The sequence below is a fragment of the Pogoniulus pusillus genome, chromosome Z, assembly GCF_015220805.1.
Source record: "Pogoniulus pusillus isolate bPogPus1 chromosome Z, bPogPus1.pri, whole genome shotgun sequence".
Taxonomy (NCBI): domain Eukaryota; kingdom Metazoa; phylum Chordata; class Aves; order Piciformes; family Lybiidae; genus Pogoniulus; species Pogoniulus pusillus.
This window is the reverse complement of record NC_087309.1, coordinates 55326098-55353802: the sequence shown is the minus strand read 5'-3', so window position 1 is coordinate 55353802 and position 27705 is coordinate 55326098. Positions and strand designations below refer to the sequence as shown.

Genomic DNA, 27705 nt, shown 5'->3' with positions numbered 1-27705 from the left:
ATCATCTGATGGCCCACTTACAAGTCCCCAAGCAGTCAGTCCTTCTCAAGCCCATATGAAGCCCCCAGGCTGTCCTGAAGATAATCTGCAGCCCCCAGCTACCGTCCAAACACGCCCTCCCTTGCATTTGTGCAGCCTTGCAGTTCCTCTTCCTCCATCGTCCGGACAAGGTCCCCCACACAGCCACCTCCATCCTGTGGGCAGTGTCCTCATCCCCTGCAGTGCCACACCCTTCAGCCCTTCTGCAGCACACACATGCACATGCACATACACATGCACACACACATGTGTGCGCGCACACACACACATGCACACATGCACACATATGCACACACACATGAATGCACACACACACACGCACACACACATGCGCGCACACATGCACACACACGCACACACACATGCACACACATATGCACATACACATACGTGCACACATATGCACACACACACACATGCACACACATGTGTGCGCGTGCAGACATATGCATGCACACACATGCACACACACACACGCATGCACACATACACACACACATATATGCACACACACATATGCACATACACATACATGCACACACATGCACACACACATGCACACACATGCACGCACACAAATGCACACACACATGCACACACACACACACGCACACACACACGCGCACACACACGCACACACACACGCACACACACACGCGCACACACATACGCACACACATGCACACACACATGCACACACACATGCACACACACACGTGCACACACACACATGCACACACACATGTACACACACGCACATACACATACATGCACACACATGCACGCACATGCACACACACATGCACACACACGTGTGTGTGCGCACATATGCACACACACACATGCACACACACATGCACACACGCACGCACACACACGGACACGTACGCACACACACATGCACACACACGCGCACACACACATACGCATACACACATGCACACACACATACGCACACACATATGCACACACATACGCACACACATACGCACACACGCACGCACACACACATGCACACACGCACGCACACACACGCACACGTACGCACACACACATGCACACACACACACGCACACACACATACGCATACACACGCGTGCACACACACATACGCACACACATACGCACACACACATGCACACACACATACGCACACACATGCGCACACACACATACGCACACACATGCGCACACACACATACGCGCACACACATACGCACACACACATGCACACACGCACACACACACGCACACGTACGCACACACACATGCGCACACACACATACGCGCACACACATACGCATACACACGCGTGCACACACACATACGCACACACATACGCACACACACATGCACACACACATACGCGCACACACATACGCGCACACACATACGCACACACATACGCACACACACATGCACACACGCACACACACACGCACACGTACGCACACACACATGCACACACACACACACACGCACACACACATACGCATACACACGCGTGCACACACACATACGCACACACATACGCACACACACATGCACACACACATACGCACACACATGCGCACACACACATACGCACACACATGCGCACACACACATACGCGCACACACATACGCACACACATACGCACACACACATGCACACACACACATACGCACATACACATACGCACATACACATGCACACACACGCACACACACATGCACACACACACACATACGCACACACACATACTCTTTTCCGTAACCCATCAATCGACCTCCCCTTCGCCGCTGCGCATCCCCACGGCCCCCAGTCTCCACAGCGCCGCAGGGCGGCGGGGCTTCCCACTTCCCCGGCGTGGCTAAGTGAGCGCCTCTCGGTGGGGAAGGGGCGGCCCGGCTGCAGCAAGAGCCCAGCGCAGCCGCGGAGGCGCCCCCGCTGGCAGCGAGAAGGGTTAACGGCGGGGCCAGCGGGCACATGACAGCCGCGGGGCACAGGCCGGCCCGGCGAAGAGCTGCACGCTGCCGGCGGCTGGGGACGCCGCAGGTGAGAGAAGGGACGTGAAGTGTTTGCGGCGGCTCCGCGCCCGGCCCCGGCTGCCCGCGTGTGTTTGTCGGTGGGGATGACTCGGTCTCTTCGCTCAGTGCCCTCTCCCGCCGGCCCGGGCGGGGAGAGGGTGAGTCGGCCGGTACCGGCCTCTGTGTCAGAGCTGGGAGGCGGGGAGGGAGAATTAAAAGCAAAACAAACCCTCTTGTGGTGAAGTTACTTCGTTGTTACTCACCTCGGCGACGAGCCTGCCATGGGGATGTGGACGGAGCGCTGTCTGGGAGGAAGGGACAGATACCCGCCCGGGAGATTTGTCATCCCGCCGATGAATAAGCGGAGATAGGTACTCGCAGGAGGAGGCTGCGGAGCGAAGAGTCTGCTCGCCGGCCACCCCTCCGGCCGCGGGAGCACGGCGCAGCAGCTCGGAGGGCAGCGGGCAGCGCGGGCGGTGTGAGCAGCACGCAGGGCAGCGAGGGCCGTGTGGGCAGCGCGGAGGGGAGCGCGGGCGGTGTGGGCAGCGCGGGAAGCGCGGAGGACAGCATGGGGGGCAGCGCGGGCAGGAAACGCGGTTTCGGCGTGTCCCGCTGGCCAGCACGTTACGCGGCCCACGGGGCTGCGCAGCGGCCGCCCCTCGCTCCGATGTCGAGTAGTGCCGTGCCCGGGGCTTGCCGTCATCCAGACACTTGTCCCCGTGGGCAAAACCCAGAACTGCTGTGCCCAGTGAGGTGACAGCTCTGCCTCGTCTGCAGATTTGTGTGTTACTAGTAACGCCAGCCTCTTAAACGTAATAGGCTTGAAATTCACGGATTTCAGCAGTCTCCTCTCCTGAGACCTTGGTTGACGTTTGGCACTGGTTGAAGGTGCTAATAATTTAGCTGAGAGGCCTGTGGGATGAACCATAGGTGTAGTACGGGTGGCGGTAGCTGTCTCCTGGGCTGTCCGCCCGGCAGCTTACGGTGATAGCCTGTGCTGTCCCACAAGTGGCAGTCAGAGTGACGGCACCAGGGCAGGGCAGGTCCTGTACCTCTGCCCTGCATTTCCACCAGCTTGCATGGGGACATTGTTGGTAGTTTCCCATGTTGTGCGTGCACTAAAGCTCTCACCACTGCTGACACTGCAATGTTAGCAATTGTACTTGCAGTTCTGAAAAGTCCAAAGTCATTACGGGCAAAGCTGCCAGGGCAGTGATGTGTCGAAGAGGCATACAAGTCAGTTTGCAAGAGCCTGTGGTTACTGGATAAGGATGCGGTGGCTTCTGACGGTGCATCAGAAAGCATGCTTCTGACCTGGTAGTCAGCGCTGCCAGATTTGCGTTGGGTTTCTCATGGATCTGAAGTTTGTTGCTAGCCCTTAGGAGAATAATATTGCTCCTGGAAAGCTCATGCATAGTTCCAGGAACCACTTGCACACTGTAATACTTGCGATACTAGTAAAAAAGCTTTGGAGATCACAATTACCATAATAAAAAACTGAGATTTTTTTTTTTCCGGCGAAAGTGGTAAAAATGCCTTCTCCCAACTACACTAGGATATACATCATCCTGTTCGCTGATAACAGCTACCCTTTTGATGGCAGTTGCAGCACTATCAGTGATTGTGCTCTGCTCTTTGTTTGTACAGCCGCTCACACAAAGACATTCCTTTCTGTGACTAATCTTCCTAGGAATTATAGTGATGCAAGTAATAAGTAATTAGTATATTTCATTACGCTAGCTCTGAGAAACCCAGTCGTGTTTGGGGGCTGGTTGTCTCATAGTGCAGTAGCGGACCTTCTTTAGCTTTTGTTTTCCTTGAAGATTGACACTGTATCAAAAAAGCATTCTGTTCATGTTGAGAACTAGAAACTCTCAGATTGTGTGAACCGTTTTTGCCGTTCTCCTTAGCTGATCACCTTACCCTGAGAAAAATGTAGTATTTGCAGAGTAATACAGTTTGTAACGAATTCCCCTGTGGTAGTCCTAGAGTCCAACAGTCAAGAAATGGATGCAAATGACCAAGAGTGGATGCTAATGCAAGGTATTTATTCATTAGTACCTGATTTCTGAGATGCTGGCTGGCATGAATGCTGGGGAAGAGATTCTCAGTAATTTAAGTGGAAAGCTTATTTTGTGGTTTCAGTTCTGAAGCCACATCATCTTCCTTTATTGCAGCTGTGATTCTTAGCATGTGTATCATTCCACACCTAATTTCAATCTCTCAGCTACTTTTTCTTCTCTCTCTCCCTCTTTTTTTTTTTTTTTTTTTTTTTTTTTTTAAAGGCAAATCTCTGTTTGGTTTTCCTTTCCAAGAATTTACTACCCTGCTTTGGTCTGTGAGCTGTAGGCAGGTAACTGTACATAAGCTGCGTTACCAGCACTTCCATTGTGTATGTGTTTGTGTGCTTTTTAGAAAATGGGTTACGTTGGTGGTTTACGTCTCTTTTAGGGTGTGTCCTTGTCACAAGCAGTTATAAGACACAAAGGACACAAGGAGTGGCTAAGCATTCATTTCTGTAGACGCTGAGTAGTCAGGGAGGATGAGGGTAGGCATCCTTTTAGCTTCTGTTAGCTGTCCTTTCCCTGTCTCCATCTCAATCCTTGAGTCCATTCCGATTGACTCATCAGGAGCGTGATGTCAGGGGAGGCAGTGACTTCTGAGTATTTCACCGTGATGCTCCAAATACCATGGCCACAGAAGCAGGGAAAGGTTGGGAAAGGAGAGAAGAGCTTAAAGTGGAGGTAGTCTGCTTGTGGTAGCTCAGCCCTGTCAGGAAGCAAATATTTTCCTGGACTTATGCCAAGGAGATCATGGAGAGAAATGTGGAGAGAGGGCACTCACACTCTTGGAGTGCAGTCCCAAGGAAAGGGCTTACAGTTAATATTTGCTTTCAGCAGTGCATGGTAGCTGTTGTCGAGGTGAGGTGTCTCCATTGGAAGAATAAAAAGCAGGGGACTCTCTGATGCATTGTCTTTCAGTATTCTTTTTTTGGTCTGGGATAGTGCTTGCTACCCTCTGTGTGAAGTGCTACTGCCTGGTAATAATTTTTGTGATAGTGTGTGAATTCAATTAATTACTCTTGTGACAGTGTGTGTGGAGCCAGTGTGAGATGGATTTATTACAGGTCCTTGAACTGATCTCTGCAGTGGAGTAATTAATCTTTTATTGAAGTTGAAAAGTATCTCACTTCTCACTTCAGCGGATGAAGCAGTAAGCCCATTCTGATTATTTTTCAGAACCACACTGTAAAAGCAGACTATGTGGCATTCTGTGCTGCAGGCACAGATCTGTGAATTCTTCTTTTGTTTTCCTTTCTGAAGGATTAGTGTTTGTATTTTCCAGGGCTTCAGCTTGAATTTAAATGTTACTACATGGCTTTTTGAAAGTGAATTTGTGTATCATAGCTATGGATTTATAGTAATTATATCGTTATGCTGTTATTGATAGATGCAGAGTCATAAAGATATCAACTGAAAAAAAAAAGATTTAAGAAGCAGTGGACATAATTGTATTTCCTTTAATATCTGTGGAAACATGAAAGGTACTACTTGCTGATGGACAGAAATGTTTCATTAAAAGGAGACATGTACTTATTTTTCTTTAGCAGAGTAAAAGAGTTTGTCATCATAGCCATTCAGTTTCAGGGTAGTGTTCTTTTCTGTGTTTTGTGTGGGCTTTAACCTAGCACATTAATTTTCAATCCTATTGAGGATTTCTAAGCTTATTTCTGAATCAGTTGTTGTATTTGGTGCTGCATTCCTACAACTTCCAAGGTTGCTTCAATTAGGAATTTATCATGTCTTTTTACTGTTACAGGTAACTATGACTGGGAACCATTCACTAGATCTGATGTAAAAAAATCAGTCAGTCATTTAGAATATAATTCATGTGCAGTAGGTGTTTGGTTCGTTAATATGTGTGTTACCACACCTCTAGGTAATGAGGTTTGGATCAGTTTGGCCACTCCGATATGAGAATGTCTTGACATTATGATGAAAGTTGATGCTAAACAAATGTAATTAGTGAATAGCCACTATTTAGCAAGTAAATGATATTGAAAATAGCACAAGATAAAAACGTTTTTAAAAAATGGGAAGGGTTGCGCTCTCCAAGGTGCTTTAACATTTTTAAGAAAGAAAGCACTGATTTACATGTTAATGTTACACATGTTCACAGTAGAATCAGGAAGAAGACCACAGGAACAAACTGTAAAGGAATTGCTTATGTATACTTTCAGTAAAGACGTTGGTTTGTTTGTTAATTTCAGGTCATTTGGTTCAAAATACAGCTTTCTAGCACAAAAAGAAATGATGGGCTCAGAGGCCTTTCTTTAAATGTAAGAAAACCTCAGTAGCCTATGATAAAATTGAGATGACTATAGCATAGAACACTGTTACTCACTGTATGTAATAGTAATGGAGAAGAAAGCAACAGAAACCAACCTAGTAACAACACAAATTGTACGTTGACCTGGATTTTTATAGGCCTGTATAAACTGTGCAGAAACACTCTTCTGTTGGTTAAACTGAAGGTGCTTTTGTTGAGTAAAGCTAATGCATTTGCCGTGTATAATCTTTTCATGATTGTTTTAGAACTTTTCTAACGTAGGGGGTTTTATTTATTTATTTGTAGTAACATGTTATATGCTTTGCCAGCAGAGCAACTGCCTTTGTTTCTATGTCCTTTTCTAAGGATCTAGTCATCTGTGTGAAGGCAAGGTACATTCTGCTTTTAAAACAAACTCTGAGAATTTAAGAACATTCAGCTCTCCATGTCTTCAGCTGCACCGGAGAGAGTGATTTATGCTGCAGTCAGGCATGAAAATAAATAATATTGCTTTTAATTGGTGTACTTTAAAAGTTTTATTCCCCTAATATAAAAACACAACAATGAAAAATAGCATGTAGAATAAATCTTTCATGGCCATTTAAGCATGGTTAGGGCATATCTCTTTTAAAATGTCATCAATTTTGCCCTTGCCTTTGAAGGTAGTGAAGGTAGAGTGATTAAGGTTTTCTTTGTTAGTGGTCAGTGGTTTGTGGGGTGGTTTTTTTTTGTTTGTTTGTTTGGTTTGTTTTGTTTTTGGTTTCTACAGTTCACAGAGAAAAAATGAGGCATTGCAGAATTATAGTAAGTGAAGGGTTAACTATGAAGGTTTTACATTAAATTCAGCCATGAATATACTGGTTATAAACTTGCTGGCTTCAATGTTAAAAATCTCATGTAATGAAGGTAGGAGTTACAGTTCAGTGTTTTGCTTCAGCAAGATCAGTGTTAAAACCTCAGTGTGTACATGACTATAATTGAAGCCATACTTTGGCTTTTTTCCTCTCAACTTAATTTGTTTGTCTGAACAGGTTGATTAGGTACTGAGTCTGTGACTGAACAAACTAATTAAACATATGCTTAATGATAAACATATGAACTTAGTGATGAAAGCTGATTATGAACTGTTCAGCTGAGTTAGGGATCTTACCAGTCATTTACACTGACAAGTACAGGTTTTACTTACAAATCTTATTTATTTTTTTTATGTCAGTAAATTTATAGATCTAGTTAGTTCTGCCTTGGAGTAGGTTGTGGCTGAGATGATCTCTCAAACCACTTACCAATCTTGTCTTCTAAGCTGTACATAGCAGGAAAACATAAGTGACAAAAAGTTGGAGTTAAAAAAAAAATTAGTATAATTTGGAAGATGCCCCTGAAAATTTGCTACTGTAGCATTACATTTAGCTATGACATATCTACAGGCTTACAATAAACATCCACTTTTGAAATTATCACACTTATGTTTATGAATACTTCTGTGCTGTGCTTTCTTGCTATGTTTTCCTACTGTGAAGTGCTACAGAGTTTGATGGACCACAGGAGTATTTCTGTGTAGTTGCTGTTCCCTCTTAATTTTGTTGTATTCACATCCTTTTAAACATGAACTGATATCTCTTTCCTGTTTTGTCTGTATCTGCGTAGTGTGTGCTTTTCAGCATCATTTTAATTAACTGACTGAGGAGATGACAGAAAAAGGGGTGGTAGATATTTTCATCCTTGTGACAATTCCCTGTCAGAGTCTTTTCACTCCTGGCTGCTGCCTTGTACTTGATCAGTATTCACTTAATTTCATGGCTGGTTTAGCTAATGTGAAGGCAATTGACCTTACTGCAGACCTCAGCTTCAGAAGAGACAGATTTTTCTTCTGTGTTAGAGCTCCAAAGTTATTGTTTGGCTTTGTTCTTTCTCCCTGACAGACCATATAATGTTTCTTCTTTTTTTTTTCCCTTGTAACAAGGAATCTCACAAAGTTATCAGTCATATGCATTCTTCTTTCAAGTATTATTTACTACAATACCAATTGTTTTTATTATGTGTTTTTTTTTTTTAATCAGGTGTATGATACAGAATGGATTACTATGCCTTTGGATTGATATCAGATACAGCTGTGGGTCTTTAAAAACACACTTTCGTACATTAACTTCTTGAAAATGAATGAGAGATCATGCAGCATGAGCCATTGGACATCAGGTATTCCTCATGGACCTGGAAGGATCAGTGAACAGCAGAACTCACCTATCAAGGTTCATACAGGAGCACTCTGCCCATCTGCAAGTAGCAGCACTCTGAGTCCAGATATTGGAAACTTGTCTGCCATCCTGCACTTAAAGATGCCCCTTGGAGGAGTAGCGCCTGAGAGGAACATCATTCATCTTCCTGCTTTAAGTCCTAAGAAACAATTGTTTACAAATGGGAAGTCTTTATTACAAGTCTCACAGCCCCCTGGACTGTCAGCCCCACAGACTTTAAAGCCAAAACAGCAGGGTTTTGGAAATACTTTCTCCCCATGCACAGATGAAGGTAAGACTCCTCTTTATATTGCTATTAGTAGACCAGCTTAATCTCTGCTATCACATGGCCAAATAGTAGTTGTTTTAGGAGATTGAATCCAGTCTTTTTTGTACCACTCTTTTACTGCTAGATTATTCTCATGGGCTTTGTATTACACAGCACTTGGAATTTGTGAGTTGTCCTAAGTTTCTTTAAAAACAGTGTAGTTTGGCTTTGCCTTTCTAACCTCACATCTTGACTCAATAAATCCAGATAGTCATTTTATGTTCTGTGGCACCAGAATTTTATGAGTACTAGCAGAAGTACTCCTTGGATGCATGAACACAGCTTTCCACTGGTGACTAAAAGCAGCAGCACTGGAGTAATGTTTTTCAGAGTGTTGAGGCTGGATAACCTGTAAAACACTTTGGATCATGTCTTGAGCATAGATTTGCAATCTGAATTTTGGAACAATGATGCAAAGCCCTCACAAAATTTGGAGGCTGGTCTTTTGTGAATAAGTGCTTGTGTATCAGAGATTTACCAGTTTATGAGAAAGTACTTTACTCTTGGGTCTTTGAAGTTAAAAGAGAGCTTCTGAATTTTCAGTAATTCTTCACTGTGGTGTGATGGTTTGGGTGTTCCTTGTTCCCCCCATCCCTCCCCCTCCCTTTGGTAAATTACCCAGACTAGACTTGAATGAAGCTTTGTATTTATAGATTAGCACAATATACAAGCAGATATTTACAATATGTACAGAACTATGCAAGTTAAAAAGTAATACAGAAACACAACAGCCCTCCCAGAAACCTGAGTCCCCAGGAGGGGCTTTCAACCACCCTTCCACCTTCCTCCCACCCCTCTACCTTACCCAAGACTTTGCCTTACGTTCAAGGTAGTTTGGAGGGTCAGCCAGGGGAGTTAGGAAGCAGATGGATTAGTCACACAGATTGGGTTAGTAATACAAGTTAGGTTAGAGAGAGAAGTTCAGCCCCAGAGAGACAGAGAGTAACTCTGTTATTTATGTTTGTGTTCTTGTTCTTATATATCTCAGCAAGCCTATGAGTGGAGTAGACATCACCACTGTTTTCTTTTCACAACCTATAATCTAATTCTTCACACAAAAACATTCTAGCTAGCTTCAAACTAGCACGTCTGGTCATACTGGAGATGGGAATACCTTCTTGATAGAGTTTTGATATCATACTTTCAAAATGGAATGTAAATAGATATGAGAATTTAATGTAGAGGAAAGTATTAAAAGTTCTAAAATACAAAGGAAAGCTTGGGTTGATATATGGGTCAAAGTGCAGAAAGAGGGAAAGGGCTTTCCCATTTTATCCTAAGTGTGTTGCTTCCCTTAATTTTGCTGTTTGTTTCTTCTTTGCTTCCCCTTGAGACTTTAGAAAGTCCATCTCCATCCAGGCTTGCAGGCCTGAAGGCAGTGCCATTTTACAACAAGTTGAAAGTTAATTGCATGCTTAGCTGCTGTGCTGAGTCAGAACAGTGGTAATGCATATGCATTGGGTGACCTCTCAGATCACCCCTCTGGTGCTCACTTTGAAGATGGTGGTAGGTGCAATTGACCGCATACAGCTTCAAGCTTCTGCTATGGCAGAGAGAGGTGAACTTCTAAAATGACGAGCTTGGGAAGATCTCTTTCTTTAACTACAAGTGGTGACTGATTTTCCTGTCTTCAGAATTACATGCCTAAAACCAGACAATACATGCTGAGATCTCTAAAATAGCTCCACATAATAGCTAACTCACCTGCAGTATGAGTTGCTGAGCAGCCTCACAGGGTGAAGACAGCATCACCTAATTTAATGTCCATAGTTTGGAGATTGTGGTCTGCTGTTCTTGCCTACTCCATTCCTAGCCACTGTCATTCCCATATTTCTTTTTTGTCTTGTTTAGTGTAATGGAGGGGTAATTAATTAATGAGAGATATGTGGCACTGTCCCTGGAGGTGTTCAAGAAAAGACTGGATGAGGCACTTACTGCCATGGTTGACTGGCTAGGGCTGGGTGCTAGGTTGGCCTGGATGATCTTGGAGGTCTCTTCCAACCTGGTTGATTCTATGATTCATTCTATGATTTTTAAAAAAATTAATATTGTTTATTAATTTTGATATTCAGGAGTCTTGCTCCCCCTCCACCTTAATTTTAATAATAATTGGTTCTTTGCATAGTCATGGAAAAATTCTACAGAGGAGTAACCAGAGCTAGAAATAACTAGCAAAAACATATAAGCATTAATTGAACTGGAGGAGAAGGTTCCTGAGGTCAATACACCACTTGCGATCAATGTACTGCTTGTCCACTAGATGGACTCACGGAGCGCCTTCTTGCTTATGGCAGAAGGCAGTGGAGAATTACAAGAGGCTTTAAGTATTTACTCCCAAAATATTTCCTGACTCATGGGGCTAGCCACAGCTGCATGCAGCACCCAAGCACATTCAGGGAATTCTGTTGGTCTTATCAGCTGCTGAGGCTTCTAATTCTTCCCAGGCTTCGCAGAGCACTGAGGAAAGGAGAAAGACAGCCTCTGACTTGATCCTCATTTCTTCGGGTGGTCTGCCTGTCTCCAAGTCCTCCCATCTTGGCAGGAGACTTCCAGGTGTAGGCAGGATGCCTTGCAATGTTCAGTCTTAGCAGGATGTCATGCTGGCTGTGTGGGCCAATCACGTGGAGGCATTTAGAACCTGCTCGTGGTAAACTTGAGGCAGGCAATTTCCAGGCAGACAAATCCCATATATCTGGGTTTATTACTTTGTGGCAGAGCTAGCTTATAGCCCAGCATAGCATGGCAGCAGGCAGCAGCAGGCAAGCAAGCACAAAAAAAGCAGCAGAGCACATTGTGTTGCCTGCTCATCTCTTTTTATTGATACAGCCTGAGACCAATGGGCCTTTGGACACAGAATAGCCAATCAGAATGGCAGCCAAGCTTGGCTGTATTAGGTGAAACTGTAGGCTTGCTTTACCCAAATTTGGGAAAAATAGATGTCTTTCACAAGGCAGGCACAAGCTAATTGTGTGTGTACCTTGTTTACCACTGGATGCAAATAAATCTGGGCAAGCCAGAGTCCTTAGACTCAGTGGCTCCATGTTCTTTGTCCTCTTTCCCATAGTTGCTTCTCCCCAGAACAGAAGGAGAGAGAGCAGAAAAACATGTCTGGGCAAGCCAGTACATTTATAAACCTATATTGGCCTATTCAGGCCTACCACAACAGTCTGACTCTCATACATAAAGTAGTCCACTGTTTTGTGTGATGGTAAATAGAGAACTCTGCTGAAGGGTGTGCATTAGGGGAGCTTTATGTATGAACAGTGCCAGGTAGACAAGATAGTGTAGATTTCAGGTGTGATGGACTTCAGATTCTGTGTTTTTTGTGGATATGGAATGGTAACTTCTTGTGCTTTCAATCTATTACTATGAGCAGCACCATTTAGGGAGGTGATGATTATGTGTGCTGGGGACATACCCACTATGGAAGTCTTACTCACTTGAGCACATGCAGATAATTTTGTAAGACTTTGATGTGCTGTATAAATAAGACTGTAAACATTCTGAAATTACTCATGTAGTTTATGCTTGTGCAGCTCTTTCATATGTTGTGCTTTTCTAGTGGTACGTGGAAGGAAATGTCTTTTGGTAGGTACTTGTTTTAGCTAAGCCTTCTGCAGTTTTCCTTTTACAGTTACCTCAGTATCAGTTACAGAGATTTGCATTATACAAAGGATTTTGTTAGGGTGTTTTGTTTGTTTGTTTGTTTGTTTTTTAACAGTAAAACACATGGGATAGTAAAAGGAACAAAACAAACAAAATTACTTGTTCACTGATTTACAAACTGCATCAGTTTGGAAGGGACCCTTGAATGTCATCTTGTCCAACCACTCTGCAGTGAGCTGGGTCATCCAACTAGATCAGGCAGCCCAGGGCCGTGTCAAGTCAGGTCTTGAATTTCCCCAGGCATGAGGCCTCGACCACGTCCCTGGTCAACTTGTTCCAGTATTTTACCAGTCTCATTATAAAGATCTTCCTTTTCATGTCCAACATCAATCTACCCTGCTCCAGTTTAGAACCATTGCTCCTCATCTTATTGCTACAAGTCCTTCCCCAGCCTTCCTGCATATCCATTTCAGGTATTGAAATGTAGCTTTAAAGTGTCCCCTTCTCCTCTCCAGGCTGAACATCTGAAATTAATCAGTCTGTCTTCATAGCTGAGGTCCTGATCAGCTTTGTGGCCCTTCTCTGAATCCACCCCAGCAGGTCAATGTCTCTTTTGCGTTGGGGGCCATAGAGCTGGACACAGTACTCTAGGTGAGATTTCACCAGAGCAAAGCAGCAGAATCACCTCTCTCAACCTGCTGGCCACACTTCTTTTTATATTGCCCAGGATGCAATTGGCCTTCTGGGCTGCAAGTGTGCATTGCTCACTCATGTCCAGCTTCTCAAACACCAGTACTCCCTGTCCTTTTCTGTAGGGCTGCTCTCAATTTCATCATCTCCCAGTCTGTATTGACACCAAGGATTGCCCTGACCTAGGTGTAGGACCTTGCACTTTGCCTTAGCAAGCCTCATGAGATTCTCCTCAGCCCATCTCTTTCCAGCCTGTCCAGGTCTCTCTGGATGGCATCCCATCCTTCAGAATTAGCAACCACTCAGCTTGGTATCACCTGCAAATTTTCTGAGGTTGCACTTGGTCTCAATGTCTATATCACAGTATCACAGTATCATCAAGGTTGGAAGAGACCTCACAGATCATCAAGTCCAACCCTTTACCACAGAGCTCAAGGCTAGACCATGGCACCAAATGCCACATCCAATCTTGCCTTGAACAGCCCCAGGGACGGCGACTCCACCACCTCCCTGGGCAGCCCATTCCAGTGTCCAATGACTCTCTCAGTGAAGAACTTTCTCCTCACCTCCAGCCTAAATTTCCCCTGGAACAGCCTGAGGCTGTGTCCTCTCGTTCTGGTGCTGGCCACCTGAGAGAAGAGAGCAACCTCCTCCTGGCCACAACCACCCCTCAGATAGTTGTAGACAGCAATGAGGTTCCCCCTGAGCCTCCTCTTCTCCAGGCTAACCAATCCCAGCTCCCTCAGCCTCTCCTCGTAGGGCTGTGCTCAAGGCCTCTCACCAGCCTCGTTGCCCTTCTCTGGACACGCTCAAGCATCTCAGCGTCCCTTTTAAACTGGGGGGCCCAGAACTGAACACAGGACTCAAGGTGTGGTCTAACCAGTGCAGAGTACAGGGGCAGAATGACCTCCCTGCTCCTGCTGACCACACCATTCCTGATGCAGGCCAGGATGCCACTGGCTCTCTTGGCCACCTGGGCACACTGCTGGCTCATGTTCAGGCAGGTATCAATCAGCACCCCCAGATCCCTCTCTGTCTGGCTGCTCTCCAGCCACTCCGACCCCAGCCTGTATCTCTGCATGGGGTTGTTGTGGCCAAAGTGGAGCACCTGGCACCTTATCCGCTGGACAGTCAACCCATCAAATCTTTATCTTTCCAGCTTAGAGAGAAGGATGCCTTGAAGGGACTACGTCAAAGGCTTTACAAAAGTCCAGTCAGATGACATCTGTTGATCTTCCTTTCTCCTCTGATGTAGTTACACCATTGTGGAAGGCCATTAGGTTGGTCAGGTAGAACTTGCCCTTGGTGAATCCATGTCTTCAATCAGCTCTCTGTCCTCCGTGCATTCCAGTATAGCTTCCAGGAGGATCTGTTCTGTGGTTTTCCCAAGCACAGAACTGAGCTGACAGGTTGTAATTTTCCCAGTTCCTTTTTTCACCCTTTTTAAAAATGAGTGCAACGTTTCCCTTCTTGCTATTTCCAGAGACTTTACCTGACTGCCAGGACTGCTGCAGATATTATGGAGAGTGGCTTTGCAAGTATATCAGCCAATTTCTTCAGAACTCTGGGATGTATCTCATCAGGTCCCATGGATTTATGTATGTTGATCTTCCTTAAGTGGCTCTGAACCTGATCTTCCTTTATAGTGTGAGGGATTTTACCTTAGTGGTCCACTGACTCAGAAGGGGACCAGAGCAAGATTGGCAGAGAAGGCTGAGGCAAAAATGTTGAGAGAGTACCTCAGCCTTCTCCTTGTCTGCTGACACCAGCTCTCCATTTGCACTCATCAGAGGGGGAATGCCTTCTTTAATCTTTATTTGATGGTTGATATACCTATAGAAACCTTTCTTGTAATTCTTTGTGTCCCTTCCCAAGTTCAGTGCTACTCATTCTTGGGCCTTCCTGACCTCCTCTCTGCACAATGAGGCAGTGTTCCTATACTCCTCCCAGGTTACTTGTCTCTGCTTCCATTGTCTATGCAGTTCCCTCTTGCTTTTTAGTTTGACCTGCAGGTCTCTATTCAGCCATGCTGGTCTCTTCCCTTCCTTGCTTGATTTTTTGCACACAAGGATTGAGTGGTATTGTGCCTAAAAATAATATCCTTAAAGATCCCCTAACTCTGCTCTGCTGAAGATCCTTTCTCATGTTATCTTACTGACTAAGTCTCTAAGGAGCTGGGAGTTTGCCTTCCTAAAATTCAGAGTTCTTACTCTTCCTTCCTGTGCCATATCCCTGCAAACTCCACCAGCGCATTATCACTGCAGCTCAGGCTGCACCCAGTGTTAACATTAGCAATAAGTTCACTGTTATTTGTGAACATCAGGTCCAAGACTGCATTCCTTTCAGTAGAGCTGTCTGTTACCTGGCTCAGGAAGTTATCATCAGGGTGCTGCAGGAGTCTTTTCCATTGCCTACGGCTTGCTGTGCTATTTTTCCAGCAGATGTCAGGGTAGTTGAAGTCTCCCTGCAGGATAAGGGCCTGTGAGTGACTGGAGTAGCAAGCCTTCATCAGTGGGCTCCCTTTGATTGGGTGGTCTGTGATAGATGCCAACCACAAGGTTCCCTTTTTTTTTTTTTTTTTTTTTTTTTGTCTTTTTCTCTGAGTCTTATCCATAAGCTTTAGACCTGTTTGTGGCAGTCTTTCACACCCCATCCATTTCCTGAGGGTGACACCTCCACTCCTTCTTCCTTGCTTGTCTCTTCTGAACAGTTTTTAGCCATTTATAGCCACACTTGAGTCACAGGATTCATTCCACCAAGTCTCAGAGATGGCTATCAGGTCAGAGTTTTGTAACCACGCAGTAGCTTTGAACTCCTCCTGTTTGTTGTCCATGCTGCATGCATTTATGCAGAGGCATTTCAGCTGTGCAGTTGGCTGCATCACTTTCTTAGCAGAGCTGCCCTGATTCCCTTGAGGTATTGCATGGGAGTTTCCTTGATGGTTTCTACAACAAGAACTCTCTGTGAGTTGACCCTCTATTTGTCACAGGCAAGCCTGATTTCTTCTTCTTCCTTCTTCGAATCCCCATCTACCTTCGAATGTAGTTTAAAGATTTCTCTATCTGCCTTGCTAATTCTTGTTCAAGGATCCTTTTCCCACTTTGAGACAAGTTGACCTGATCTGTTGCTATCAGGCCTGGTGTCGTATAGCCTAATACATGGTCAAAGAACCCCAAATTCTGCTTATGACACCAGGCTTCTGGCCAAGAATCAATCTGATGGTTATTCTTGTCAAAGGCCTTGTCACTATCTGCAGCTGGTGGGACAGAGGGGAAGACTGCTTGCATTCCTGATGCCATAACTAGCTGTCTCAGACCCTGAAGACTTTCTTCATTGCCTGCAGACTTCTTGTTTTCAGTTCACTGCTACTTGAAAAATTATTAAGGGGCAGCAATCTGTGGGCTGAATGAGGGTGAGACATTTTCTTTTTATATCCTTGACCTTTTTCTTGGGGAGGCATCAGACTCCAGAGAAGGGCAACAAGGCTGGTGAGAGTCCTTGAGCACAAGCCCTAGGAGGAGAGGCTGAGAGAGCTGGGATTGTTTAGCCTGGAGAAGAGGAGGCTCAGGGGGAACCTCATTGCTGTCTACAACTACCTGAGGGGTGGTTGTGGCCAGGAGGAGGTTGCTCTCTTCTCTCAGGTGGCCAGCGCCAGAACAAGAGGACACAGCCTCAGGCTGCGCCAGGGGAAATTTAGGCTGGAGGTGAGGAGAAAGTTCTTCACTGAGAGAGTCATTGGACACTGGAATGGGCTGCCCGGGGAGGTGGTGGAGTCGCCGTCCCTGGGGCTGTTCAAGGCAGGATTGGACGTGGCACTTGGTGCCATGGTCTAGCCTTGAGCTCTGTGATAAAGGGTTGGACTTGATTATCTATGAGGTCTCTTCCAACCTTGATGATACTGTGATACTGTGATACTGTGATACTTCCATAAGAAGTGGATCTGGTCTGCAAATAAGGCCATCCATCCCCTTCCAAAGCGAGTGCCCTATGACAAGGGTGTGTCTCTTTTTCTTTGCTGAGGCAGTTTTGATACAAGGCTGAGTCCCACTTAGCACTGGCAACTCCACTAAGTTAAGTGAATCTTCATTGTCCTTGTTATTTGATTCTCCCTGCAGAGCAGTGTATCTATTTTGCAAGGGCAACTGTGGAGGTATGGGAGGTACCAAGGTGACATTTATTCCACTTGGCAGGATCTTGTTGCTGATGTTCCTCCAAGTTCTTAGTTGTCTATGTTCATTGAGGCTGTTTCAAGGAAGGTACAGTCTAGCTTCACCAGTCTATCTCCCTCTCACACTCCCTTACATTCCTCAGCCTTTTGACCTCCTCTTTCAGCTCAGCCACCAGGCTGAGCAGATCATTCACCTGTTCACAGTGAACACAGATGTTGTCTCTGCAGTCCACCACTGCAAGTAAAAGGCTGTAGCACTCCCTGCAGTAAGAGCCCTGGACACACACCTGTCTATGTGGGATCACTGTCTGGGTTGCCAACAATTTTTGTCTGATTTGCAACCACATCTGCCCGTGCCCTTGTGAATAGCTGTGCAAACTGCCGTGACGTGCGGTAGTTGATAGGTGTGGAACAGTTTCTCTGCATTCTCCAAATAATGGATGGAACAGTTAAGAAAAAAAAATCAAACAAGCAAATATAGCAGGAGCTTCTGTTCAGGATGGAGGAAAGTGCAGACTGTTTTGGGGTTGAATGACTGGACTGTGAGATGGATTGAGTACTGGCTAACCAATAAAGCTCAGAGAGTTATGATCAGCAACACAGAGTCCAGTTGGAGGCCTGTGGCTACTGGTGTTCTGCAGAGGTCAGTACTGCGTCCAATCTTTTTCAACACATTCATCAATGACCTGGATAAAGGGACAGAGTGTACCCTCAATAGGTTTGACGATGATACAAAACTGGGAGCAATAGCTGACACACCAGAAGGCTGCGCAGCCATCCAGCGAGGCCCAGACAGGCTGGCGAGTTGGGCAGAGAATCACAGAATCATAGAATAACCAGGTTGGAAGAGATCTCCAAGGTCATCCAGTCCAACCTAGCACCCAGCCCTATCCAGTCAACTAGACCATGGTACTAAGTGCCTCATCCAGGCTTTTCTTGAATGCCTCCAGGGACAGCAGCTCCACCACCTCCCTGGGCAGCCCATTCCAATGCCAATCACTCTTTCTGCCAACAACTTCCTCCTAACATCCAGCCTATACTTTCCCCAGCACAACTTGAGACTGTGTCCCCTTGTTCTGTTGCTGGTTGTCTGGGAAAAGAGACCAACCCCCACCTGTCTACAATGTCCCTTCAGGCAGTTGTAGACAGCAATGAGGTCACCCCTGAGCCTCCTAGAATCAACCAGGTTGGAAGGGACCTCCAAGATCATCCAGTCCAACCTAGCACCCAGCCCTGTGTAGTCATCTAGACCATGGCACAAAATGCCTCATCCAGTCTTTTCTTGAACACCTCCAGCGACAGCGACTCCACCACCTCCCTGGGCAGCAAAACCTAATAAAATGAAAATTCATCAAGTGCAAGTGTGGAGTCCTATAACACCATGCACCAGTACAGGGTAGAGGTTGACCTGCTATAAGGTGGCTTCTTGGAGGGGAACTGTGGAATCCTGGTGGATTGTAAATTGACCATGAGCTAGCAGTGTGCCCTTGTGGCTAAGAGAGCTAATAATGGTATCCTGGTGTTCATTAAGAAGAGTGTGACCAGCAGGTTGAGGGAGGTTCTTCCTCTGCTCTACTCTGCCTAGTGAGGCTGTGCTTGGAATATTTAGTCCATTCCTGGGCTTTCCAGTTCTAGAGGGAATGGGAACTGCTGGAGGGAGTTTAACAGAGGGCTACAAGGAGGACTGGAACATCTCTCTTACAAGGGGAGGCTGGGAGACCTGGGGCTGTTTAACCCAAAAAAGAAAAGATTGAAAGGGGATCTTATCAGTGCTTACAAATATCTGAAGGGTGAGTGTCAAGAAGATGAGGCCAGTCTCTTTGTAAAAGATACAAACTGGAATACAAGAAATTCCACTTCAACATGAGGGAAAACTTCTTTACCGTGAGGGTGACAGTGCATTGGAACAGGCTGCCCAGAGAGATTGTGGAGTCTCCTTCTCTGGAGACTTTCAGACCCATATTGCATGTGTTCCTGTGTGGCCTGTCCTAGGTGATTTCACTTTGGCAGGGGGATTGGACTAGATGATCTCCAGAGGTCCTTTCCAACCCCTACCATTCTGTGATTGTGAATTTCTGATTTCAGCTACATCACCTCCTGTGTGCTATTGATGGTATAATATGTTTTCCACTACTGTGTTATGAATATCAAAAAAGAAAATAGCATAGTGGTGTATTTTTTTTCAGTAAAAGAAAATATGCTCATGAAGGGATTTTTTTTTTCCCTAGGAATGTACATTTTGTGTACCCACATTAAGTATTTTCATATAGAAATTAGGTGCAAAATGCAGGCATAACAGTATATGTGTTTGGCACTGGAAATCTACAGTCTCTCATTTTGTTTGATATGTGTATTTGGCCACTTCTTGTGAGTAATTGGTTTTGCATCATTTAGATTTACTCTGGCTTAGAAACAGATTTTTGTTGACATTATCTACATGAGGTGAAGTTGAGCTGGGGAGACAGATTTCTGCTGAATGTTCTATATTAAGAAGTTTTTTTGGTAAATTTCAAGTAACTCAAATGAGAACTAGGATATAAATAGTAATTATGTCCCAAAGATTCAAGAATGTAATACCAGTGTCTTGAACTTTATGTACATCTGAATAATATTTTGTTTTCTAGAAAACCTACTAGCTGTTCTTACTGTTTCTCTTAGTCCTCTGTGCAATGGGCTTGTGAGTGTAAGTCAACCTATGTTCAGGCATATCCAGCATTTTCAGTCTCATATAATAATAAAAATCTCAACTCTTTCTGAAAACAACACATATTTTGTGAAAGGACAGATATGTTAAACACTTATATTGGTTTCTCATATTCAGTGATTGAAAATATGTATTGCAACTCCATCAACAGAGGTTAAAGTCCTGCTGGTGTAGGCAACCATGGAAAGCAGCATTGGGAGTAGTTTGAGAGGATACCTCGTATTTTTCCCTCACCATTGTTCATAAGCATCAGTCTTGCTGGAGGAGTAGTATCATCTGTCTGAATCATTGTGGTTATACTTAATGTACTTAGAGCAGTTCACTCAAAATTATAGGAGTGTATTTTCTTGTCCTGTAAGACAATATATTATAGCTTTAGAGCAGCTTGAATTTGGCTGATGGAGAATTCTCACTGTGACTGAAATTTTGTGCTGAGGTACTGTTGGTGGAGGTGGTGGTACTGCTGCTGCACCTCCACCCACCGTGGTCATAACCCAGTGGGGATCTCCAATATGGGCATGGTGAAAGGAGAGCAGACCCTCAGCCTTATTCCTTGTTGTGATTGTAGTTCAATCTGGTAAGCAATTGTAATCAGTTCTCAGTCATGAGAGCCAAAGCTATCTATTTGTGTCCCACATTCTCCTTGGCAGCAGGTGACACTGCACACGTGGGAAGTTCAAGCCTGGGAAACCAGTCTGGCCTTTTTTCCACCTGACTGCTCCACTGAAAACAGTGCAGTTGACATGTGGGTGTGTGACTAAGAGTACCTTACAGTAGCAAAGAGTAGACATGAAAATGCTTGAGATAGGACTTGAGGAAGCAAATCTGAGCATTTGTTAGTAATAAATGCAGACACCTGTGTAGATAGGCATGATTCTTTTTGCTCTTCTTTCCAGGGCTAGTGAAAAGACAGCTGTCATCTTCCATTTGTGTGGTTCCTACAGTCTTAAGTTTGTTTATTCACATAAAAAAATCCTTGTGTATTTTGTTTCCTATTTTCTTACAAATGTGCCTTTAAATTTTTTATAGCAGAATGAGTCAATTAGCTAATATTCTTGTGCAAGATGACATTTTTTCTGTTAGAAATCATCGAGGCTCTTCCTTATGCTGCAAACCGTTGACAGGTGTTAAATCTCGGGACTAGGATTTTATGTTTCTTTGGGTTTTTTGTTTGTTTGTTTGTTTATTTTTATTTATTTATTTATTTAGTCTTTTAACCAAAGGCTGTGGAAGAAGCAGCACCTCCAATACTGCTAAGCTGTGTGAGAACTGTGAACTTGGTCAGGGAAGATCATTTGTCTCCAGTTGCCAAGAAAGCCTTGTTTCACTTCTGAACAATAACCCCACTGGTCTGTAAGGGGTGTTATAGGCAGAAGTGTTAATCAGTAACCAGCTTGAGCTACACTTGAAATCTCTTTAACATACTTATTGTACTCTCTAGTGCTGTTGTTTTCTGTGTGTCAGTTGGCACAGTTTGAAAAGAGATGTTCATCAGTATTCTGTTCAGTTTCCTACACAGAGAGTCTGACTCGGGGCTTACTTTCTTTTCTAGTTGTTTTCTTTAATCAATTGTCAAGAGTTTTAAAGCCTCATTATTGACAATATTTAGGTACAGCAAAGTGATTAAGTGCTACTGATCTTAGTTTTGTTCAGCAAGACTTATTTTCCAGCTTTATGTATGCTTCAGTGGCCATTATATGCTTGAAAAACCCACAGGATCCATCAAGGCAAGGAAGTAATTCCTTGTAGCTCTGAAAATTGTTGAGAAAATCCATTTTGAAGACAGTAGAGATGTGTCTTGGTGGATTCTTCTGTCTGGTCCAGGATTTCCCATAATGGCATAACTAGGAACATGAGACTCTCTGGAGCTGGATGTTCAACAATCCTGGTCAGGTCTGAGATGAATCACTGTGGTTGTTGGTACATCTCCCATAGACTGTACAACAAGTTTACTTCATTTTGATATAGAAAGTAGAGCACAGATTCCTGTCGCAAAGCAGTCCTTTGGAAAGCTTATTACGTATTAAACATTTCCACCACCCCACACACCCCTCACACACACAACCCCCCCCACCTCAGTGTGTCATGTGTCAGGGAACTGTGTCTGCATGGTTCAATTCCTGAACACAAATTATGTTCAGATGACAAATGATGTAAGGCAGCAATTTACGTGTACTTTGATTGTGCTTCTAGAGTCTTTATCTTAGGCATTCAGCTTAAGCATTTTGCTTAAGAACAAAATGTTAAGGAAAATAGAAATAGCTGGTGATACCAAAATGTGTGTTGGACTATGTGTTATAAAGGCTCAAGGCAACTTAAAAAAAATTCCCTGAAGAGTATTAGGCTTAATGCCAAAAAGGATCTACTTTACACAGGCACTGCAAAATCCCTGAAGAGTATTAGGCATATTGCCAACACATACCCATTCTGTGTTAAGAATGTAATTTAACTTCTCTTACCCAGCCTTATACCTTTTATCCTCTGCTTTGTGGGCCTGGACAGTGAGCTTGAAAATGAATTGCAACTACCCAAAATACATTACAGCAAAATGGTCATTTAATTAAATCTCATATTCTATGATTTTCTTAGACCAAGTATTACTCTTTCAGCCTTAAGCAAACTGCTTGAAGGTGATGGGGTCTATTTGTTGATAGAGTTATGACACCTGTTTTCACCATGATGATGGCTTGCTGTTGTCAGTAGTATCCAAAGAATATTGCCAGCTGGAAGCCTGCGAAGAAAGCTTGGGCAAGCTGGAAGAGGAGGGGGAGGCTACACCAAGCTCACAATTCTGCAGACAATCTCTGTTGCACCTCTTTGTATGCCTTTTAATGTCTTCCCTTGCAAAATTCCCAAAGGATAAAGTCAAGGCATATGTACTTTTTAAGAGGAATGTAACATTTCCCTTTTACTCTGCTGTCATTGATTAATGGATGTTTAAGGCTCTGCACTTATGTTGTCCTAAAAACAGCTAATGAATTTTGTCCTGTCCTTCAGGCGTGTGGAAAGGAAAATCTGATGCATCAGGTCAAGCCATCATAAACAAGCAAACTGAAACAGGGCACACTGTTGTATTGTAATTTTACTTGGAGAATCTTAAGGCATGGCTTTTCAGTTTTGTTTTATCACCAGGAGGTGGCACCAATAAAATCTATTTCCATACAGAAAGATACAGAATCACAGAATATTAGAAGTTGGAAGGGACATCCAGAGATCACTGAGTCCCATTCCCCCTGCCAAATGCAGGATCTGCCTAGGGTAGTTCACCCAAGAATGCATCCAGGCAGGTTTTGAAAGTCTCCAGAGAAGGAGACTCCACAACTTCTCTGGGGAGTCTGTTCCTGTGCTCTGTCACCCTTACTGTAAAGAAGTTTCTCCTCATGTTGAGGTGAAACCTTCTATGTTCAAGTTTGTATTCATTGTTCCTTGTCTTATTACTGTGCACCAAGAAAAAGAAATTTGCCTCCTCCACTTGACACCCACCCCTCAGATATTTGTATACAATGATAAGATCTCCTCTCAGTCTTCTCTTCTCCAGACTAAACAGCCCCAGATCTCTCAGTCTCCCTTCATAGGGGAGATGCTTAAATCCCCCAGTCATCCTTGTGGCTCTCCACTAGGCTCTTCCCAGCAGGTCCCTGTCTCTCTTGAATTGGGGAGCCCAAAACTGGACACAATATTCCAGATGTGGTCTCACCAGGGCAGAGTGGAGGGGGAGAAGAACCTCCCTGAACCTGCTGGCCACACTCTTCCTGATGTACTCCAGGATGCCATTGGCTCTCTTGATCAGAAGAGTACATTGCTGGCCCATGCAGAACTTGCTGTTCACCAGGACTCCAAGGTCTTTCTCCATGGAGCTGCTTTCCAGCAGGGTAGCCCCTAACCTGTACTGGTGCCTGGTGTTATTCCTCCCCAGATGCAGGACCCTGCACTTGTCCTCATTGAACTTCATGAAGTTTGCCTTCACCCAGCTCTCCAGCCTGTCTGGATCTCACTGGATGGCAGCACAGCCTCATGGGCTGTTTGCCACTCCCCCCCCAGTTTTGTATCATCAGTGAACTTGCTGAGGGTACACTCAATGCCCTCATCCAGATCGTTGATAAAGATATTGAACAAAACTGGACCTAGTACTGATTCCTGGGGAACAACACTTGATACAGGCCTCTAACTTGACTCTGTGCCACTGATCACAACTCTCTGAACTCTGTTGTCAAGCCAGTTTTCAATCCACCCCACAGACCAACTGTCTATGCCACATCTCCTGAGCTTTTCTATGAGGATGTTATGGGAGACAGTATCAAAAGCCTTGCTGAGGTCAAAGTGTATGGCATCCACAGCTCTCTCTTCATCTACCCACTTGGTCATGGTATCATAGAAGGCTACCAGGAAAATCCATGTTGGTTACTCATAGGAACCCTCTTTTCTGCTATGTAATTAGAGATGGCCTGCAGAGTGAGTTGCTCCATCACCTTTCCAGGGATGAAGGTGAGGCTGACTCATCTGTAGTTGTCTGGGTCTTCCTTTTTTGTCCTTTTTGAAGACTGGAGTGATATTGGCTTTCTTCCAGTCATCTGCCACCTTACTGTTCTCCATGACTTTTCAGCAATGATGGAGGGAGGCTCAGCAACATCAGCCAGCTCTCTCAGCACTCATGGATGCAACCCACCAGGGCCTATGGATTTGTGTATTTTAAGTTGGCACAAGTCCTGACTGACTAGTGGAGTGTCCTCATCTCTCCAGTTCAGCTCCCTTACCTCCAGAAACTGAGGTTCCTGAGGGCTGGTCTTAGGAGTAAAGGCTGGGGCAAAGAAGGCATTTAGCAACTTCTTTGTGGGGGAAATTTGCAATACAGATCCAGTTCTGGATGAACGTTCTGGACATATTTATCTGATCCTGAAAGCAGCATTGAGGCCACATCTTTTGCTGAGTGGAGTAAGAGTATTTTGGTGTGAAGATGGTTAAGAACCTTAACATTGCTGTGCTTCTGTTTTCATGGGCAAATTTTGGATAAAGTACTTTTACATTTGTGCAGTGCTTATAGAAATCCACCTGAAGTGCAGCTTTTTGATGTCAAACACAAAATTATTTTCAGGTCTGCATGTGCACACAGCAGGAATGTGTTCTTTGTGCCTTTATGTTAGGAAAGGGCTGAAAAGTAATCTGGTGCACATGTAGAACATAGCAGATGGATTTGCCTTTTACAGATATTACCACTGTGTTCTTCTTGAACTATATTGCCTTTCCCAGCAGTGCTGTAACATTATCTTCACTGCAGTAATGCATTCCTTCATTTGGTCCCCACTACTGCAGAGCTGTTTGATGGTAGTGAACAGGAAGCATACCAACTGCTTCTTTTCTTTTAGCTGCTCTCTCCTACCCCTCACTTCAAGAAGACAAGCTATTTTTATGACCTTTATTATTTTTTGTACATAAAGTGAAAAAATGGTGTTTCATTTACTTTCAGGATTCTCACACAGTTGTAAAAACCTGGAATAACAACATCTTTCTCTCTAAGCTGGAGAGATAGGGATTTGATGGGTTGACTGTCCAGCAGATAAGGAATTGGTTGGATGATTGTATCCAAAGGGTCAATGGCTCAATGTCCAAATGGAGACATGTGACAAGTGGTGCCCTTCATGATCTGTATTGGAACCACTGCTGTTCAGTGTCTTCAACAATGATACAGACATTGAGACCAAGTGCAACCTCAGAAAATTTGCAGGTGATACCAAGCTGAGTGGTTGCTAATTCTGAAGGATGGGATGCCATCCAGAGAGACCTGGACAGGCTGGAAAGAGATGGGCTGAGGAGAATCTCATGAGGCTTGCTAAGGCAAAGTGCAAGGTCCTACACCTAGGTCAGGGCAATCCTTGGTGTCAATACAGACTGGGAGATGATGAAATTGAGAGCAGCCCTACAGAAAAGGACAGGGAGTACTGGTGTTTGAGAAGCTGGACATGAGTGAGCAATGCACACTTGCGGCCCAGAGGCCAATTGCATCCTGGGCAGTATCAAAAGAAGTGTGGCCAGCAGGTTGAGAGAGGTGATTCTGCTGCTTTACTCTGCTCTGGTAAGACCTGGAGTTCATCAGTGGAAGGGCATGGACCTGCTTGATCATGTCCATAGGAGGGCTACAAAATGGTCGGAGGGTTGGAACACCCTTCCTACAAGGACAGACTGTGGGTGCTGGGGTTCTCCATCATTAAGGCCTTGGGAAACACGAACCTGTACCTGAAGGAGGCCTACAAAGAAAGGTGGAGAGGAACTTTTTACGATGACCTTTAGTGATAGGATGTGTCATAATAGTTTTAAATTAGAGAAGAGTAGATTTGGATTGGGTGTTAGGAACAAGTTCTTTACCCATGAAGGTGGTGGAACAGGTTGCCCAGGGAGGTAGTGGAACCCTGGAGATATTCAAGGTCAGTCTCAACAAGGCTCTGGGCAACCTGATCTAGTGGAGAATGTCCCTGCTAACTGCAGAGAGGTTGGGCTAGATGACCTCTGGAGGTCCCTTGTGTCCCAAACCATTCCATGATTCTAAGAGTAGTCCTGCAAGGAGCAGTGAGTTGCACTTAGGGATCTTTATGGGTCCCTTCTAACTTGAGGTATACATTGATTCTGTGATTCTGCAATTCATCTGTAAATAAAAATGGGAATCATCTAAGCCAAAGAAGTTTTTTTGCATTTCTGTTTACTTATGGCTGGTCTTTTTGAAGCTGAATTTGATATTTAGTGTTGTTTCAGAGTTCAAGGAAGCTATGGGAGTGAGCACAGCTTTTTTAAAAGGTCCATGCTTGCATGTTTGAACTGTAACTTAGCTTGGACAATAAACTGTCTTGAAATGCATCTGACATGTTTCTGATTGGTTTGTAAACATCCTTAATGTCTTTGTCTGTGTTTCTGTACTCTTCCAGAGTAAATTACATCATAGACCAGTGAGGTATTTCTAAGGTATTGTGTGTTAACATTATACTTGAATTAGTGGAATATGCCCTTCATTGCTGGTTGTTGGAGTGAAGTACCTTGGGGGTTGGCCTCTTCTCCCAGGCAACCAGCAACAGAACAAGGGGACACAGTCTCAAGTTGTGCTGGGGGAAGTATAGGCTGGATGTTAAGAGGAAGTTCTTCACTGAGAGAGTGATTGGCATTGGAATGGGCTGCCCAGGGAGGTGGTGGAGTTGCTATCCCTGGAGGTGTTCAAGAAAAGCCTGGATGAGGCACTTAGTGCCATGGTCTAGTTGACTCGGTAGGGCTGGGTGCTAGGTTAGAGTGGATGACCTTGGAGGTCTCTTCCAACCTGGTTGATTCTATGATTCTAAGATAATCTTCTCAGGAGATTTTGGATATCAGCTCAATATATGTTGGCAGATGGGGCATTGTGCAGGGAATGCAGAGATGCAGATGTGAAAATGTGGCTCAGTTCATGTTGTTGTCAAAACTCAGTATTCACATCAGTATGACAGAAATTTATGCTGTTCTCTGCTGTAGTACTTGCTGCTGCAGCTTGTTGCACTATTGTGTCCCATTTCAGCTCTGTGTCTTTCTGTTCTCACTCTGACCATTTGTCTCTCTTCTCTGTTTGGATTTGTGGTGAAGAGTC

General features: G+C 44.5%; 1 protein-coding gene across 1 annotated transcript in view; it reads left to right on the top strand.

Moving 5' to 3' along the window:
• The first annotated feature begins 2336 nt into the window (after nt 1-2336).
• Nucleotides 2337-27705, top strand: part of GLIS3 (GLIS family zinc finger 3) — a 239075-nt gene continuing 213706 nt past the window's right edge. Inside the window, exons 1-2 of the mRNA XM_064176613.1 lie at nt 2337-2420; nt 8436-8901. Of these exons, the coding sequence (XP_064032683.1) occupies nt 8532-8901 (370 nt within the window). The 5' untranslated portion in view covers nt 2337-2420; nt 8436-8531. The remainder of the gene's footprint in view (nt 2421-8435; nt 8902-27705) is intronic.